Source organism: Adiantum capillus-veneris, chromosome 10 (genome assembly GCF_014529385.1).
Source record: "Adiantum capillus-veneris isolate H3 chromosome 10, ASM1452938v2, whole genome shotgun sequence".
Classification (NCBI taxonomy): Eukaryota; Viridiplantae; Streptophyta; class Polypodiopsida; order Polypodiales; family Pteridaceae; genus Adiantum; species Adiantum capillus-veneris.
The window spans coordinates 82,570,050-82,587,392 of NC_140940.1; the positions used below are offsets into that span (position 1 = coordinate 82,570,050).

Genomic DNA, 17,343 nt, shown 5'->3' on the forward strand with positions numbered 1-17,343 from the left:
CATGTAGGGCTGCTTCTTGCTAATATGGACATGTGGTAAGGCCATCCTATTCAAAAGAACTGGAACCATGGTTTGCCAAAAACAATTTTCCTAACCGAAAAAAATAATTGCACGCTTACAACTCTTTTGCTTTTGTGTCACAACTTGAAGCATCTGCAGGTATGTATGCTAAAACTTGTAAAATTTTGTCAGTTTTCTTCAAGGCAAGCTTGGAATCTAGTTGGTTGAAAATACACTAAAGCCCCTCCTCTTTGTTTCCCATTAGGGAGGCTGGTGGCCCTTGTCTGTTGCTTTCAGATGAACGTAAGGTATCAGCATCCTTCATTGGCTCCAGGAAAACCCAGGACTGGCTATTGTTTTGAGCAGGCTTCGCCATTAGAAAGCTCCTACAATACACGCGCGCGCACACACACGCATATACATCCATAACACGCATTCTAGCACACACAGGCGCTCGCGTCAAATTACTGATTTTCCATGCCGCTGGCTGCATTTTTGATGGCGATATCGTCAGCCGAAAACGTGCGTCAAAAGCGCCATAGCTCCAGCATATAGAAATGTAACTTCCGACTTTTTGACTTGGAAAAGCGCACAGTCAGTGGGTTTTTTAAGCGCCATCGTCCTTTTCCCCTTCTTCCCTCTTGTTTCTCTGCAGATTGCATGAAGCTTTGATGACAAGTCTCATTATCAAGGCCCTTGTTGCCACTTGCGCTCCTAAATAGAGGGCAGATCAAATATTCCTTTGGAGCATTGTCTGATCTATTCTGGGCTTCTCTTCATTGCTTGATTTTGCAGCAATGAGTCATTTTCCGCGAGGCTTAACGAACGGTTCTGCCTCCCCCTATCATCAAAAGACCGTCCTTGTCACAGGTGGAGCAGGCTTTATTGGAAGCCACACCACGTTGCAGTTACTTGGAGAAGGCTACAAAGTCGTTGTCATTGACAATCTAGACAACTCAGTCGAAGAATCTGTCAAGAGGGTGTCAGATCTGGCTGGCAAAAATGGACATAATCTGTACTTCTTTCAGGTACTTCTCTTGTTTAAAGAAGTATCCAACACTTTCTGGAAATGCCGCTAAGCTCTTTGTTAGAATGGAGGACAAGTTTTAATTGCAGTAAAATGTAGGTGGACTTGAGGGAGAAAGATGCCTTGGAAATGGTTTTTTCCATGACAAAGTATGTGTCCATTGCTTTATTTCTTGGCTTTTAAATGCGTCTTTTGGATGCTTGGCTGAATTATGTGCAGTCTCGTGACATTTAACTTTGGTATTGGTAGGTTTGATGCCGTTATCCATTTTGCTGGACTAAAGGCAGTTGCAGAAAGTGTTGCAAAGCCCTTATTTTACTACAGAAACAACATGATAGGCACAATAAATCTCCTTGAAGTTATGGGCAAGCATAGTTGTAAAAAGGTAAGACCTCCCCTCGATTTACATGAATCAAAAACCAATTGTCAATAGGCCATTCTTGGTATCTTTGACAAGCGTGTATTTTTTTGCAGCTGGTGTTCTCCTCATCTGCAACAGTTTATGGGCAGCCCTTAACTGTGCCTTGTACAGAAGATCTGCCACTGTCAACTACAAACCCTTATGGCCGTACTAAGGTAGCATAGGGCTGGTTTTCTGCCATGTAAAATCAAGCCTTTTCTCTGCTTGGTTGTAATTGAATATCGTGCTTGCAGCTTTTTGTTGAAGAGATTGCTCGGGATCTACACATAGCAGACCCTGAGTGGAAGATCATTCTTTTACGTTATTTCAATCCTGTGGGAGCTCATCCAAGTGGTTTGATCGGTGAGGATCCTAGAGGCGTTCCAAATAATTTGATGCCTTTTTTGCAGCAAGTGGCAGTTGGGAGGCGGAAAGAACTCACTGTTTTTGGAAGGGATTATCCTACAAAAGATGGTACAGGGGTAAGCCAATGTTCCTTACCTTGCGAGTTCTTGCCAGTGTCTTTACTCTAGTGCGATCAGTGCTGGCCTGTTTTTGCTTGAACACGAATATGCATACATGTAGAGTGCCGTGCCCGCGTATTTTCTCCCGTTGTCAATCGGGACGCCTCACACGCCTATCGGGTCACATGTCAAGAGAATCTCTGTGAGGTGAGAGAAGACGTCCAAAACGAGGAGCGTCAGATATTGCACACCAGTCAAGTGGAGGAGGAGATGAAGCATGCGTGCCGTATCAACATTTGCTTTACTGGTGTGTCCGAGGGAGTTGATTCCACACCTGAGGGGGGGTGGGAAGATTCGATGGAAGAGGCTTGGGAGGGTGACCCCATCCTCTTTAGCAAAGCTTAAAGGGCCGGCAAGGATATGACCAGGAAGAGGGCTCCTATCCGCCAATTCACTAGTGGGATAGAGAGGGCCGCCTTAATGTAAAAGGAGTGATACTATGCATTCTACTTGGGGAAGTGATCTTCCCTAATGATTCACTTGTATGCAGATAGAGGACTGACGTTTGTGCACGCCAAGTCCTACAGGCTTGTAAAAACGGCATGCGAGGCATATATCACGATGACAACATTGATGGCGAGGCAATCGAATAAAACACCACACTGCTGGGGTGGAATTGTAATAAGTCACTATGGACATGCCTGGGGAGACCAAAGAAGGTGATGGAAATTGCAGGGAGTGACTACAGAGGAAGTGTATGCTACATAACACTTCCAAAGGCTTAGGAGTGGAAGTTCTATATAGATGAGAGTTGCAAGGGAGAATACAAATATGACACCAGACTTAAGAGGCGTGCCATGCGGATGAGGCTACGTGCTAAGGGAGTAGCACCTTACATAGGGTTGGTGTATGTCACTTCACCTTGGTAGGGTTGAAGTTTGCGATAGCAAGAGGCGACACATAAGAGGGCGGCTCTAGAGAGGAGTAGGGGGAGGAGGAGGGAGACATACTCACCACATGCCTTTCAAGGGGAGTCATGGAGCTCTAGGGAGGTCTCTCATGGGAGACTTCAATGGTGGACTTGAGTAGGCTATGTGAGACCTGTTGATGAGCGCGCAGTAGTGTGTGCAAGTGATGGAGCATGAGGAGATGTGCAGGGCTTGTGCTTTGGAGAGGGGCGAAGGCCTGCAAAGAAGAGGGCGCTGGGGAATGAACAAGAAGGGGGAGAGAGAGAGCGCTACACGATTTGGGAAGGGAATAATTGAGTGAGAAAAATCATGTAGCGCTCTCTCTCTCCCCCTTCTTCTTTGTTTCCTAGCGCTCTCTTCTCTGCAGGCCTTCGCCCCTCTCCAAAGCACAAGCCGTGCACATCTCCTCATGCTCCATCACTTGCACACACTGTTGTGCGCTCATCAACGAGTGGGTAAATGGGCTCACTTTCCCATTATTAAAAGTATAGGACCATTTTTAAGTTAGTGGCCAAGTTCAATGTGAACTTACATTGAACTTGGCCAAAGGTTAGTAACCTTTAAAACTATACACAAAAGGGGGCCATTTGGGCCTTTAACCCAACAACCTCCCACTTAAAGGCATAAATGGCGCCTTTAAGCTACGTGACTCCCACCATCTGTATGCATAGCTGATGATGTGCTTTGGATAAGCACTTAGTGAGAGCATCTGCTGGATTTTGTGATGTATGGACCTTAACCAATGTAATAAGGCCATCCTCAAGCACTTCTTGAATGAACTGATACCGCACATCAATATGCTTTGTGCTTGCATGAAACATGGCATTCTTTGCCAGACATATGGCACTCTGGCTACCACAACCAAGCATAGGTGCCTTGGCAAGCAAACCAAACTCACTGCATAGACGTACTAACCAAATGGCTTCTTTGGAAGCCTCAGTGGCTGAAATATATTCAGCCTCTGTCGTAGACAATGCAACGATCTTTTGCAATCTAGAACACCATGAAACAACACCTCCTACAAGAGTAAACACATAGCCACTTGTGGATTTCCGTGTATCCACATCACCAGCCATGTCAGAGTCGCAAAATCCCTTCAACTCCAATGGTCCTTCACCATAGGAGAGGCATTTGTTTTTAGTCCCTTTCAAGTACCTCATAATGGACTTCACTGCATCCCAATGCAACCTGCCTGGATTAACCATAAACCGGCTCACAACTCCCACTGCATGGGCTATGTCAGGCCTAGTAGTAACCATAGCATACATAAGTGAACCACAAGCTAAAGCGTAAGGCACACTTTGCATGTCATTGGCTTCTTCCTTTGACTTGGGACAATCATCCTTGGAGATTTTGGCATATGGCTGTAATGGCACGCCAAGAGGCTTTGCTTCAGCCATGTTAAATCTGTCCAGCACCTTTTCAATGTACTTTTCTTGCGACAAATACAATATGCGCTGGTCCCTTTGCCTTCTAACATGCACTCCAAGTATATGTTCAGCTGCCCCAAGGTCTTTCATTGAAAATGCAGATTTCAGCTGCCCTTTAAGAGCATCAACAATGCTTCTTTTCTTTGTAGCTATCAACATATCATCCACATAGAGCACAAGAATGATAGGGCTGCCATCTTCATCACGTTTGGTATACAAGCAATGGTCTGCATGGCTTCTTTTGTAACCATGTTTGAGCATGAAGCGGTCAAACTTCTTGTACCGTTGTCTACATGATTGTTTCAGCCCATACAAGCTTCTATTGAGCATACATACCAAATGTTCCTTGCCAGGAATAACAAAACCCTCGGGTTGCTTCATGTAAAGCTCTTCCTTCACATCACCATCCAAGAAAGCGGTATGTACATCCATTTGGTCCATGAGCAGCCACTATGGCAAACAATACACGCAAAGTGGTCATTTTCACAACAGTAGAGAACACTTCCTGAAAGTCTATGCCCTTGGTTTGAACATATCCCTTTGCAACTAGCCTTGCCTTATACTTGGGTTTTGCATCAACTGTCTTGATTTTATACACCCATTTGTTAGGAATAGCCTTCCTGCCTTTGGGCAATTCCACCAAATCCCAAGTATGATTAGCATGCAAAGCTTTAATCTCTTCCTGCATAGCAAGCTCCCACTTGTCGTTGTGCTCACATGTCTTTGCCTCTTTATATGTAAGAGACTCTCCCTCATCTGTCAACATAATGTAATGCAAAGAGGGATCATATCTACTCACGGGCTGTCTTGGACGAGTAGACCGCCTCACCCAATGATCCACATTATCCGGCAATGGGTTTACATCAGGTGGCATGATAAAATCATCAACAATGGGTTGCTATACAAAAATTTTCAGCACCTTGTTTCGTGGCTGCAAATGCCCTTCAGGAGTCTCAATTTGTTGCCTAACATCTTCTGGCTCAAACACCACTGGATCATCTACATTTTCAGCCATATGTGGTGCATCTTGAGGGTCAAGAATAGGCCTAACAGGTGGCTGGTCATGCTGAAATTTGACCCTTTTATGGTCATGCTTTGAGGCACAATTGTTTTGAAGCAGCCTTGCCTCATTAAAAACATCCCGGTTGCGTATAACCCTTTTGAGCTGAGGTAACCAAATCCTGTAACCCATTTCGCCTTCTTCACCATATCCCATGAAAAGGCCTTTAATGGACTTGGCATCTAGTTTACTCCTCAACTCAGATCATGCACAAAAGTCTCGCAACCAAAAATGCGTAAGTGATCATATGAAGCAGGCTTGCCAGACCAAACCTCTTCAGGGATGTCACCTTTCAAAGACATGTGAGGGGATCGATTGCATATATGGACTGCAGTTTTCAAAGCTTCTCCCCAAAATCCATGAGAGAGATTAGCTGTGGACTGCATGCATCTCACCTTCTCACAAAGTGTCCTATTGAATCTTTCAGCCACACCATTAGAAGAGGGGCTGTATGGCACAATAAGCTCCTTTAACATCAAGGGCTGATTTCCCCCTTCCGTTTTGGGCATAATTTTGCACGCTGCAAGTTCCCCTTTAAGTTCTTCAATCATTGCATCTTTTTCCTTCATGCACTTTTCCACATTGGTTTTCCAAGATTCAAAGCTTGCAATTGCCTCATCCAACTTTTTCTGCATAATACATTCCATTACATTCACTTCTGCCCGCATTAGAGCCTGCATCTCCCCTTTCACAGATAGATACATCTCATCATGCTTATCTAGCATCGCTTTATCGAATTCTTTCCTCATATCTGCATACATAGAATTCTTATAACTCTCTGCGTTTGCGTACATCTCTTTCTTGATGTCATCTCTCATAAAGCTGAGCTCAGATTTAATCATCACTTGAACCCTCTCCATCATTAAATCATCTTGGATTCTGACGGTTTTCCCTGCCCGCAATGAGCTTGGCGAGAGTATGCTATCTGAGAGAGAGAGAGAGAGAGAGAGAGAGAGAGAGAGAGAGAGAGAGAGAGAGAGAGAGAGAGAGAGAGAGAGAGAGAGAGAGAGAGAGAGAGAGATTAACGTCTTCAAAAGGCCAAAATGACCTACGAGACCAATCCGTTACAAACTGGTGAATCTACTACCATGTCTGGGTACAAGAAAGAGATGCTAAAAATGAAGCTAGAAGTGCTACTAGCTGGAACTGTGTGGGGTATGTGATCCTTGATACATTGGGTGCCCAATACAAGACGGTGATATAAATTTTAGAGACAGATATGCCAGATTGGCCCTTGAGTCCTCAAGACAATTAGCTTTAGAGGGGGACACATCATGCTGGTATGCTAAGATGTCATCATGGTTTTAGATACATGGCGTCAGCATGGACAACTTACCTCCCTTTCATTACTCCCTTGATGCACCATCGTTGTGGTAAGGATTCTAGTTACTAATCTTTAATTAAGTACTCAAACTCATGATTAAGACTTAAGAAACTTGAACTGAACTCAGAGACAAGACTCATAAGACTTTGTGTTTGATTGATTCATGACTGAATGAAATGTTTTACAAGGGTGTTCTTTTATAGAAATTGAAGAGACACGATGAAAAGACATGACCATAGGTCAAAAGACATGACTTTAGGCCAATAGTCGTGACCCTTCAGCGTAAAGGTGCAGACTGTCGTTGAAGAGGCATGGCTATTTGCCGAACAGGTGCGACTCTTGGGTGAAGGGACGCATCCTTTGGAGAATAGGTGGTCTCGGGTCTGGTGTGTCTTCGTATCTGCAAAAGAATTAAGCAAGAAGGTAATACCAAGACAAAGAGTACGTCACAATCGGGGGTCTCGAATCTGGTGCGTCTTCATATCTGCAAAAGAATCAAGCAAGAAGGTAATACCAAGACAAAAAGTACGTGTCACGAGGACGTGGCAATTGCTAACTTGAGTTGTTGGTTTCTTTCCAATGATTTTTGTTTAATTTTTGGGACCCTCTTTTTGAAGTTCCAAATGGCCGGACATTGTATGGCCAATGTGAAATGGCCGATGGTCGAGAATTTCATCCGTAGTCGGGAAGGGTGGGTCACTACAAGTTGGTTGGGCCAATCAGCACTGGAATCCGAGCATTAAAAGGGTGTCTAGGCTGAGTTCAAAGTCATTTAGGCCCCTCGCTACACTTATAAGTCAGTGGTTACTAGGAAATTAACTCAAAAGAGGCAAACAGGACACATGGAGGCTCCAGATGCATCTGCCAGAAGCATCAGCAAGAGGGGGCGCCCATTTCAAGAGAGGGGGACTGATTTGATTGGAGAAGAGTGCTACAATGTGTGTGAGTAGTCGGTGCAGGTGATCACAGCTAATGGAAAGCTTGCCTTCTACCTTGCTTTACGTAGCGCGATGATTTGCTCTCGTGCATCTCTCTCCCCCCTTTGCACCTTTGGTAATGCCCCTCTAGTTGGGCTTCTCGGATGACCATGTACAATTATGGATGTTTTATGCGTGTTTGCCCAGGCAAGAGCCTTTTGTACAGGAACTGGATTAGCTAATTGCTAATCCCCTTCAGGTATGCACAGTTCCATTGCGAAGGAATGCAAAAACGGAGAGTTTTCTTGCATGAAAACTCGTCCGATATACAGGGAAACTGTCTCATTGCGTGCGGGAGCACCTGAGACGCGTAGGCGTGCTCGCTCCGCTCGAAACATTCCAGAATAGAGAATTACAGCCTGTTGTATTTTTCTGTAGGTTTAGGGTTTTGTACCTAAACTGCAGGGGATCGCAAGGGGAGCCTCGGAAAGACCTTGGGATGCGTGTATAAGGCAGTAGGCACCTAGCAGTGGCAAAACAGAAAACTATCGCATGCTGAAATTGACCTGCAGCTCACTGCAAAGCTTCCATACCGCAAGGAAAAGTGTCCTTGACGTGTACTTTTGACCTACAGGGATTTTTGGGTCGTTATGTTGGCGAAATTGGGTCAAAAACCTGCAATTACAAACATGGACAGGTTTGGACAGCCTGGTGAGGGTTAGGTGGAAACGTTCGGATCGTTTATTTGCGAGGGGAGCCTCAAAAAAGCATTGGGTGCTTGTACAAGACAATTTAGAGAGATTTCCCGCAGGGAATCTCGTCTAATTCAAGGGGCAAGTGACCCTACAGGTGCGAGAGCTCCAGGGCTATCCACAGAAGTGATCGGCGTGCGAATCGGAGCGCAAAACAGAGAATTCAGCGAGCTGTAATTTCTCGCCAGGTTTTGCAAAGATCTCTGAAGTGCGTGGAAAGTCGATTTTTACTTGGGATTTTGTCTGTGGAGACTTCTACTGTGGTTTTGTTGCCGAAATCGGGTTAGAGTAGGGGAATTTCAGCCGGATAAAAGTGGGACAGCTTGTAGAAGTTTACATGTTCTTCTCAAGTATATTAAGAATAAAGAAATACAGAAAGGGGCGCCAATCTATGGGGCCAACAGGGTGTGGTTGTGTGCTTGGTAGCGCTCTAGCTACTAAGTCGTGAAATGTCTTTAAGTATTCAATTTCAGTCACAGGCTTATTCGTGAAGTTTCTTTGTGTTCTAAAGTTATTAAAGTAAAGTTTTGGGTGAAAGTCTACGTCTACCGCCCTACAGGCCGGTTTCATGGTTCCATTGTTGAGACAAAATCACTTTCTCCTCAAGAAGTGAGCATCGATTGGTTTGGTGAAGACACAAAGCACAGGAACTTGGAATTACACTATGGCTGACAGGATGGATGACACGAGGGAAGAGGGTTCGGGTCGGTTTCATGGTTCTGTTGTTGAGACAAAATCACTTTCTCCTCAAGAAGTGAGTCTCGATTTGTTTGGTGAAGACACAAAGCACAGAAACTTGGAATTACACTATGGCTGACAAGATGGATGACACCAGGGAAGAGGGTTCCTCTTCACAGGACAGACAGGAAATTCTGCATGTTCCTACAAAACCTTTTCAACGTTCGCCCTACCAAAAAGTGATCAAATTACGGCCGGTTTTTTGTTGCGTTTTTAGGGTTTGCAAGTATGAACCAAGATGAAATAGGGAGAGGTCTCATGGTGGTAGACTGGCCACTAGATCTCCTGTGGGAGTGATGTGGGTCTGCCAAGTGGCACGTTGCTCGCCGATTTTGTGAGGTGATTGCTTGGATTCTTTGACGCATTGGTACATCATCTTGAAATTTGAGCTTACTCGGTCGTGGGTAGTCCGCTACAGTGTTGTAGAATTATGCTCGTTTGCATAGGCAAGAGCCTCTTGCACAGGTAAAAGTAAGGCACAGGTTGCAAGATGCTATTTTGTGAAGTTCAAGAACTATCCACCTATGGATGCAAAGTGGATGGAAGAGCACGAACTGTCAGAGTCACCAAATGTATTGTAGCTTCACCTTGAGGCCTTTGGGTTACAGCCTACGTATGTCCCAACCCAACGTCTGCAAAGGAGGGGTAATGATAGAACTAGCACATCAAATGTACTCATGGATTTAGTCACTAGTGCAATAGCAATGTACATTGTTTGACAAAAGTATGAAGGTCTCATTAAGTCATTTGTACACATGTTTTGACAGTCTTTCTTGCGGATACATGCGATGATAAAAGGGTGCTTACCACACTAAATCATCTATGGCATGTATATATGACACGCAATGGAGGACGTTTGCGATTTTACGAGGGCGGTATGTCACGAGGACATGGCAATTGCTAACTTGAGTTGTTGGTTTCTTTTCAATGATTTAATTTTTGGGACCCTCTTTTTGAAGTTGCAAATGGCCGGACATTGTATGGCCAGTGTGAAATGGCCAACAGCCGAGAGTTTCACCCGCAGTCAGGAAGGGCAGGTCACCACGAGTTGGTCGGGCCAATCGGCACTGGAATCCCAGCAGTAAAAGGGCGTCTACGCTGAGTTCAAAGTCATTTAGGCCCCTCGCTACACTTAGAAGTCAGTGGGTACTAGGAAATCAACTCAAAAGAGTCAAACAGGACACATGGCGGCTCCAGATGCATCTACCAGAAGCATCAGCAAGAGGGGGCGCCCATTTCAATAACAACTTTGATGGAAAGCTTGCCTTCTCCCTTGCTCTATGTAGCGCGACGATTTGCTCTTGCGCTTTTCTCTCTCCCCTTTGCACATATGGTAATGCCCCTCTAGTTGGCCTTCTCAGATGACCATGTACAATTATGGGGGTTTTATGCGTGTTTGCCAAGGCAAGAGCCTTCTATACAGGAACTGGATTAGCTAATTGCTAATCCCCTTCAAGTATTCACAGTTCCATCGTGAAGGAATGCGAAAATGGAGAGTTTTCTCGCGTGAAAACTCGTCCGATTTACAGGGGAATTGTCTCATTGTGTGCGGGAGCACCTGTCACACACGTAGGCGTGCTCGCTCTGCTTGAAACGGTCCAAAACAGAGAATTACAGCCTGCTGTGTTTTTCTGCAGGTTTAGGGTTTCGCACCTAAACTGCAGGGGATCGCCAGGGGAGCCTTGAAAAGGCCTTGGGATGCGTGTACAGGTGGCAAAACAGAAAATTACAGCATGCTGAAATTGGCCTGCAGCTCATTGGAAAGCTTCCCTACCGCAAGGGAAAGTGTCCTTGATGTGTACTTTTGACCTACAAGGATTTTTGCGTTGTTATGTTGGCGAAATTGGGTCAAAATCCTGCAATTACAGCCATGGACAGGTTTGGACAGCTTGGTGAGGGCTAGGTGGAAGCGTTCGGATCGTTTATTTGCCAGGGAGCCTCGGGAAAGCATTGTGTGCTTGTACAGGACAGTTTAGAGAGATTTCCCGCGAGGAATCTCGTCTAATTCAAGGGGTAAGTGACCCTACAGGTGCGAGAGCTCGAGGGCTATCCACGGAAGTGATCGGCACGCGAATCGGAGCGCAAAACAGAGAATTCAGCGAGCTGTAATTTCTCGCCAGGTGTTGCAAAGAGCTCTAAAGTGCGTGGAAAGTCATTGTTTACTTGGGATTTTGTCCGTGGAGACTACTTGACGAGTCCATCTGTCTCATGATGATCCATAGTACTTAATTTGAGCATTGTACCTAACCGTTTGGATACAGGCCATGGCTCTCCAGAAGTGGCATGTAAACTTAGAGTGTGGACACGTGCAGCTGCACAAAATGATTCAGGTCCCCGATTTGTAGTGGCAAGACCTACAATTAAATCCATAGAGATGCTTTCCGACTTCCGGTTAGGGATCTCTAATGGAGGCCAGAGAAATGGAAGGTCTTTGATGTCAAGTGGGTCTGAAGATCAAGTATAGGTCAAATGGTTTGCTGGACAGGCACAAAGCATGTCTTGTTAGTCCATTCATGCACTGCTTTTCAGTGATTAAAGTTTTGGCTGTCATTTATAGTTTCAACTTGACAGCTGCAAAGTATGTTGCATGCATTTTTTTGTTTGAACTCCACTCATTGGTTACTTTTACATTGCCAGGTGCGGGATTACATCCATGTGATGGACTTGGCTACTGGTCATATTGCTGCTCTTCAAAAGCTTTTTACTCCCAAAGACATAGGTGGGACACTGCGCTTTACTGGAGCAAAAGTTTTGATTGTTATTTTAATTAGGGATCCTAACTCGTAGGGAAATAGTAAAACCTGGGTCCTGATCTCCAGTATCCCAAAGAGTAGGGTTACATTACTGACTATGCTCATGAGCTGCTGTCTACTTTTCTTATCACAATTGTCACAATACCATTTGTTGTGTTTCTGTTCTTGATTTAAGGCCTGATTCATGAGCAACAGGTCAAAGGACTGAGATATGCCATTGGCGGATGGCATGTTTGTGGCTATTTTTTTAACAGGCCTTTGAGCTGTTCTATTGTGCATGCTATGGGTTAGTTTCAATCATGACTAAGTTGGTCCTTCCATCTGTGAAGCGTGATAGACATTTAAAACCGTTTTTTAAAGAAAGCACTTCACATTTAAGGTCTATTTCGTGCTAGATTGCACCTACTCTTTGGCGGTGATTGCGCGAGTTAAGACATTGCATTATATTGCCCTTGTGATGCATATTTACGTTTTATGCACTTTGGGACTGATGTCATTATATGAGATTTAGGCCTTCATTGTAGGAATTTTGGCAGTTAGGCTTTACCAAAACAACTTTAGTAGTAAAATTTAAAACCTGCAGACTTCTGATTGGGTGGTTCAGAGTTTCGCAATCCACCAACACACCGCACACTTTCTTTTGGAAAGGCCCTGCAGTTTTTGCAGTCTTACTGCAGCTTTTGGCACTGACCGATCTATTGGGTTTGTAGGTTGTACAGCATATAATTTAGGAACAGGGCAAGGCACATCAGTGCTTGAAATGGTGGCAGCCTTCGAAAAAGCATCTGGCAAGGTAAGCAAGGATTTGCTTGTAAGACTTTATCATTATTAGGGAGTATAAGAATTGACCTGGTTTTTTTCCTCGTTCTTTCATTAACAGAAGATACCGCTTCGATTTGCGGATCGACGACCTGGGGATTGCAGTGAAATCTACGCATCAACTGAAAAGGCTGAGAGAGAGTTGCAATGGAGGTCAGTTGCCTCACCTTCATACTTGTGTCTGTTGTGTTTAGTGTAAACGGGTGGAGTTTTGTAAAATTTTTCATGTTGGTGCCAATTAGATGCATTTGTCCCTGGCCTTACCTTCGTGCTTGTAATTGGTATGTGTCACTTGTGATAGGATGGCGATTTCTTTCAGAAATTCTCATAGTTATTACAAGCTATAATCATCTGAAAACAAGCGTTTGTTGATCTTAAGGTGTAAAATACACAGGTTGCAATGAATTCAGTATTATACACACGTGGTTTGCAGTGGTATTTGAAGTAATGATCTGACACTGAACGGACTTTCTTTTCTGTGCTTGGATGTTGTTTTGTAAAGTGCATTGTTTTTGCTTGAATTATCTTTTTGTGATTAGCACTTAAGTGATAATGGGCTAATTGTTATTGTGGGTAACAGAGCTGTCTATGGAGTAGACGATATGTGTCGAGATCAATGGAATTGGGCGAGCAAGAACCCTTGGGGCTATAGGGATCCTAGTATGGTGAATGGAAAAAATCATGAAACGTGATGGAAGGTTCGGATTGAGTGCTTGTACATCACATGACATGCAGGACCTTCTTTGTACACTACATCAAATTCTTTACAGCAGAATTTCTTGAAGGCTGTCCGCACAATAAATCATTATTTTCAAAGCAGGAATTGCTGAGGAGGTCCATTCGGATCACACATGAACATACAGGTTGGCTCTTTATATGCTTAATACACTGCAAGGGGGCCCTTTTTTCCCAGCTCATTTCTGATCCGAATTGATCGTAACTATATGAAGAGCACACATGAAAATTTTGATTTTGTAAGTGGAAAGGCATTGAGACAAAGATTAAACTATTGGTTTCCTTTTTCCTCTAGAATGTTTAACCTGGTACAAGAGTATCAAAGATGATCTGCATCATTATGTAATGAAAAAAATGAGGCCAGTGCTAGGTCTTATCCTCTTTGGAAGATTGCAGTCTGGTTGTCTACGAGGATAGCAAATTGGGTTTATGTTTTTTTTCCAATTGATTTGCTCTTAAAATCGTGGATGATCAACATGGACAATGGATATATGTGTATTTTGATCCGATCCAAATTGAAGTTTGTGGACTCCCACAACATGCGACTCGCCGGAATATCCTCTTTTATCACCCAAGTGTGGTAGATTGGTTATCCCAGTTCCCTTTTGAGTAACAGGTCTTGAGTTTCGAGACTCGCCGGATAGATTTTCTACCTTTGTGGGATACTTAAAAATATATTTACATGTTACGGTCATTGAGGGTTGCTGCTGCTTCATCTGGATGATGATGTACTTTTCTTTATCATGTAAATGATAAACTTAAACTTGGCCATTTACTTCTTTTCTGCTGTGCTTCCCATTTATGTATATCAATAGTGGTCTGTTTTTTAAAAACTTGTTCTTGGTGACAGAGGCACTCATTGTTCAGTGTTTTGAAGGTGCTTGGCAGTATTTTAGAGACAATTTCTATCAATTTAATGTGTGCGAGAGTTACCTTGCAGCCCAAATCGGCCCGCGGAGCGCTTGAGGGGCAGTTTGCACATTTCTGCAATGATTTGGCACCTCGGTGCAATACGTCCGGATCACCTGGAGAGGCACACTACTGCTATAAAAGTATCTTTTGCTAGTGGGTACTTGGCAAACCACTCAGGCACCAAAGGCAACTGGATAGTAATCTTGGCTGCTGGCTCTTCATGCATGAATTTCGGTTGCTGCAATCAGAAATGAAATATGGGAAGAGAGAGGAGAGGTCTTATTGTCAGAGTAACAATCTCAAGAGACCTTAAAGATCTACTTGACTAATGCTTCTTTTAGTGCTAGGCTTCATTATGGCTAAGTCTGCCCTTGATCTCTGGAGTCATGATAGAAACTCCGTATGTTGAACAATTTTGTTGATGGATGCTCATGTGTGTGTGCTTGTGTTGTGCTGGGTGCATATGTTAGTACCTAATTCTACTCCCACTATTGGGCACTGACGATGTTAGTGGGGATGTCCTGGTATTTAGTCAATGCTTTGCGTAATGGAGCTGATGGTTATATTGTCTTGTGGGTGGCTACCATGAATTTATATCTTGCAATTTCCTTTTAAGGGGGAATCTGGGCTTATCCTGGAGTTATCTAATGTATATCTATCTAATGAGTTTTGAACTCGAGACGTGTGTGTGTGTGTGTGTGTGTGTGTGAGAGAGAGAGAGAGAGAGAGAGAGAGAGAGAGAGAGAGAGAGAGAGGTACAAGCTTGAGCTAATGCATGGACGATTCTTACCAAGAGTTATTGATGTTGATACTTGATGTTTGTGGTGATGCTAAATTATCCGCCAAAAACAATTTGCAACAACAAAATTGATAAAGCTCGGTGGTATCCTTGATTAATGGTGAGTACTATGCTGTAGCTCCCAATTGTGGCGGTATCCGCTACCATCGGTCAAGGATTGTGGTGTCCATGAGAAAGAGTTAGCTATGCCATCGGGAGTGGTGGTGGCAAGTGTGCAAGAAATTAGAATTCTTTTACAAGTTCATTACAGCTTTGATAAGAATTTCAAATTCAAGTATGCATTTTCTTTGATAGTGCCTCCATGCTATTGTTGTCACCATGCACTACCAATGTTTTTCAGAAAGCCTATTCTATCATAAAAGGTAATTGCTTTTAGTATATGCATTTCTGAAAATGACTTAAGCCAAACAATCATGGATTGTATTGCAATGGCCAAGAATAAACTGATGCAAGGAACGTTGTTCTTTCAATTATGGCAGAACTTTGGGGGGTGAGTGTGCATGAGTGAATGAGAGAGGGAGGGTGGAGGGCAAGCATGGTTGTCCTTTTTTAACACATGGAAGGGAAAGAGACCACAATCAATATTACAAGGGTGCCACCAATTTCCCAAGAAATGAATGTGTGTGTGTGTGTGTGTGTGTGAGAGAGAGAGAGAGAGAGAGAGAGAGAGAGAGAGAGAGAGAGAGAGAGAGCCAGCCAGCCAGCCATAACATTTATCAATTAGCAAACTGAGTACAATAGAGTTTGTGCATGTGACATGGTTAGGCTCTTAGAGCTCTTTAATGATTTTCTATCAAATGAAAAGGTAGTAAGATGAAATTACTTCATACTGTGGCCAATTGGTTGCCTTGACAACCAACAATCCTCCCTTTGGTAGGTCTTTCCTCTAGTCTAATTCTTCTTGAGATTCATGAACCCAACTAAGAGATCTCATATGGAGATGCAACAATCACAAGACTCTTCACATGGTGCCATGTTGCAAAAAGCTATGGATTTGTGAACTCGTCTTAAGGATATGCTCATCCATGGCCAAGATGATCATGAGCTTTAAGCATTCCATTTGTTTGTTTTTTTTTGACACACCAGAGGGACCACAGGGGGAGGTGCTTATCCCTTCCAAATATTAGCCATGTTACATGGTGAGGCAAGGGCCACATACCATCGGGCAAGAGCCACGCGCAGGCATCACCATGGCCACCTACCACGTGCTGGGAACGACGGAGAGAATTCATAGCAACTACCTAGGAACCTCCTCCTCCGGTGACCCACCCGTGCACTCAAGTGGCCAAGGGCAAGAGCCCTAGCAACGTGAAAACTAGGTGAGCACAAGGTGTCGCTCTAGAGTGTGACCAACGGGGGAGATTTGAACCCACAATCCATAGGTTGAGAGGCCAAAGCATTATCGGTAGACCAACTTTTTGGAGACTAAGCATTCCATTGTTACCTGAGCTCATGTACATAAATCTAACCAGAAGTCCAATGTTAACGGACTTTCACTAATGATAATGTCCCTTGCCAAGTGTATTGAGACCTTCTTACGACAAACAAGGATCTTGCACTGGGACCGAATCTTTGCTAACGACATACAAGTTATATGATACAAGACTTAATTGTGCATACCAAATGGACATACACAGTTTCAAATCCAAAAATCTAAGCTCAGCCTCAAATTTGTGATTTTCTTTATTTAATAATCAACTCAAAAGCTAAAAGAACCTTATCTATCATTTAGCTTTGAGATTCTTTATAGTTAAAATCTGATCATGTATCTGAGCCACAACAAATGTGATTTCATTTTTAATGTGACTCCAGAAGTACCCTCAATTTTGATAAACATCATAAATTTTCATAAGAGGTCGGTTCCACAAAAGTAATTACACACCTTTCACCCCTATCATACTAGGATAGACTACTTCCATTGTAGTATATCACAACCAAAAGAAGTGCGGTCTATGAAGTGCAAGCTTAAAGACTTTCTTGATGTGGGATTGCCGATAACCACCAAGGGGTAGATCTGGGGCTGAATTGCGCTCCTGATGTGAGAGGAGCCAAGGGCTGAAAACACAAATCTTAATGATGCTGATGATGGGCAACAATGGGAGCATTCAATGCGGCAAGGGAATGACCGAGGGGTAGCGGCTTATTTTGTCAAAAAAGCAGACAAAGTACAAATCCAATTCCAACGTGAGGTGCCTATGATGTAGGATCTTATAGAATGTGTAGACTTCTCGGCCAAGTCTCTTCG

At 43.7% G+C, this 17,343-nt stretch overlaps 1 protein-coding gene across 1 annotated transcript; it reads left to right on the forward strand.

Moving 5' to 3' along the window:
* The first annotated feature begins 265 nt into the window (after nt 1-265).
* LOC147449154 (UDP-glucose 4-epimerase GEPI48-like) lies at nt 266-14,162 on the forward strand. Its single transcript, XM_086521718.1, has 11 exons — nt 266-1,028; nt 1,127-1,176; nt 1,277-1,412; nt 1,502-1,603; nt 1,682-1,909; nt 11,718-11,799; nt 12,544-12,626; nt 12,714-12,805; nt 13,233-13,317; nt 13,473-13,515; nt 13,683-14,162. Exons 1-11 carry the CDS (start codon nt 798-800, stop codon nt 13,802-13,804), a joined length of 1,254 nt encoding a protein of 417 aa, XP_086377844.1. The 5' UTR covers nt 266-797; the 3' UTR covers nt 13,805-14,162.
* Nucleotides 14,163-17,343: the final 3,181 nt, after the last annotated feature.

Excerpts from the sequence above, each read along its gene's own strand:
- LOC147449154 (XM_086521718.1), top strand. The coding sequence starts at position 798 with ATGAGTCATTTTCCGCGAGGCTTAACGAACGGTTCTGCCTCCCCCTAT. Across the intron at positions 1,910-11,717 it reads CTACAAAAGATGGTACAGGG|GTGCGGGATTACATCCATGT; the intron begins GTAAGCCAATGT and ends TTACATTGCCAG. Across the intron at positions 11,800-12,543 it reads TTTTACTCCCAAAGACATAG|GTTGTACAGCATATAATTTA; the intron begins GTGGGACACTGC and ends TTGGGTTTGTAG.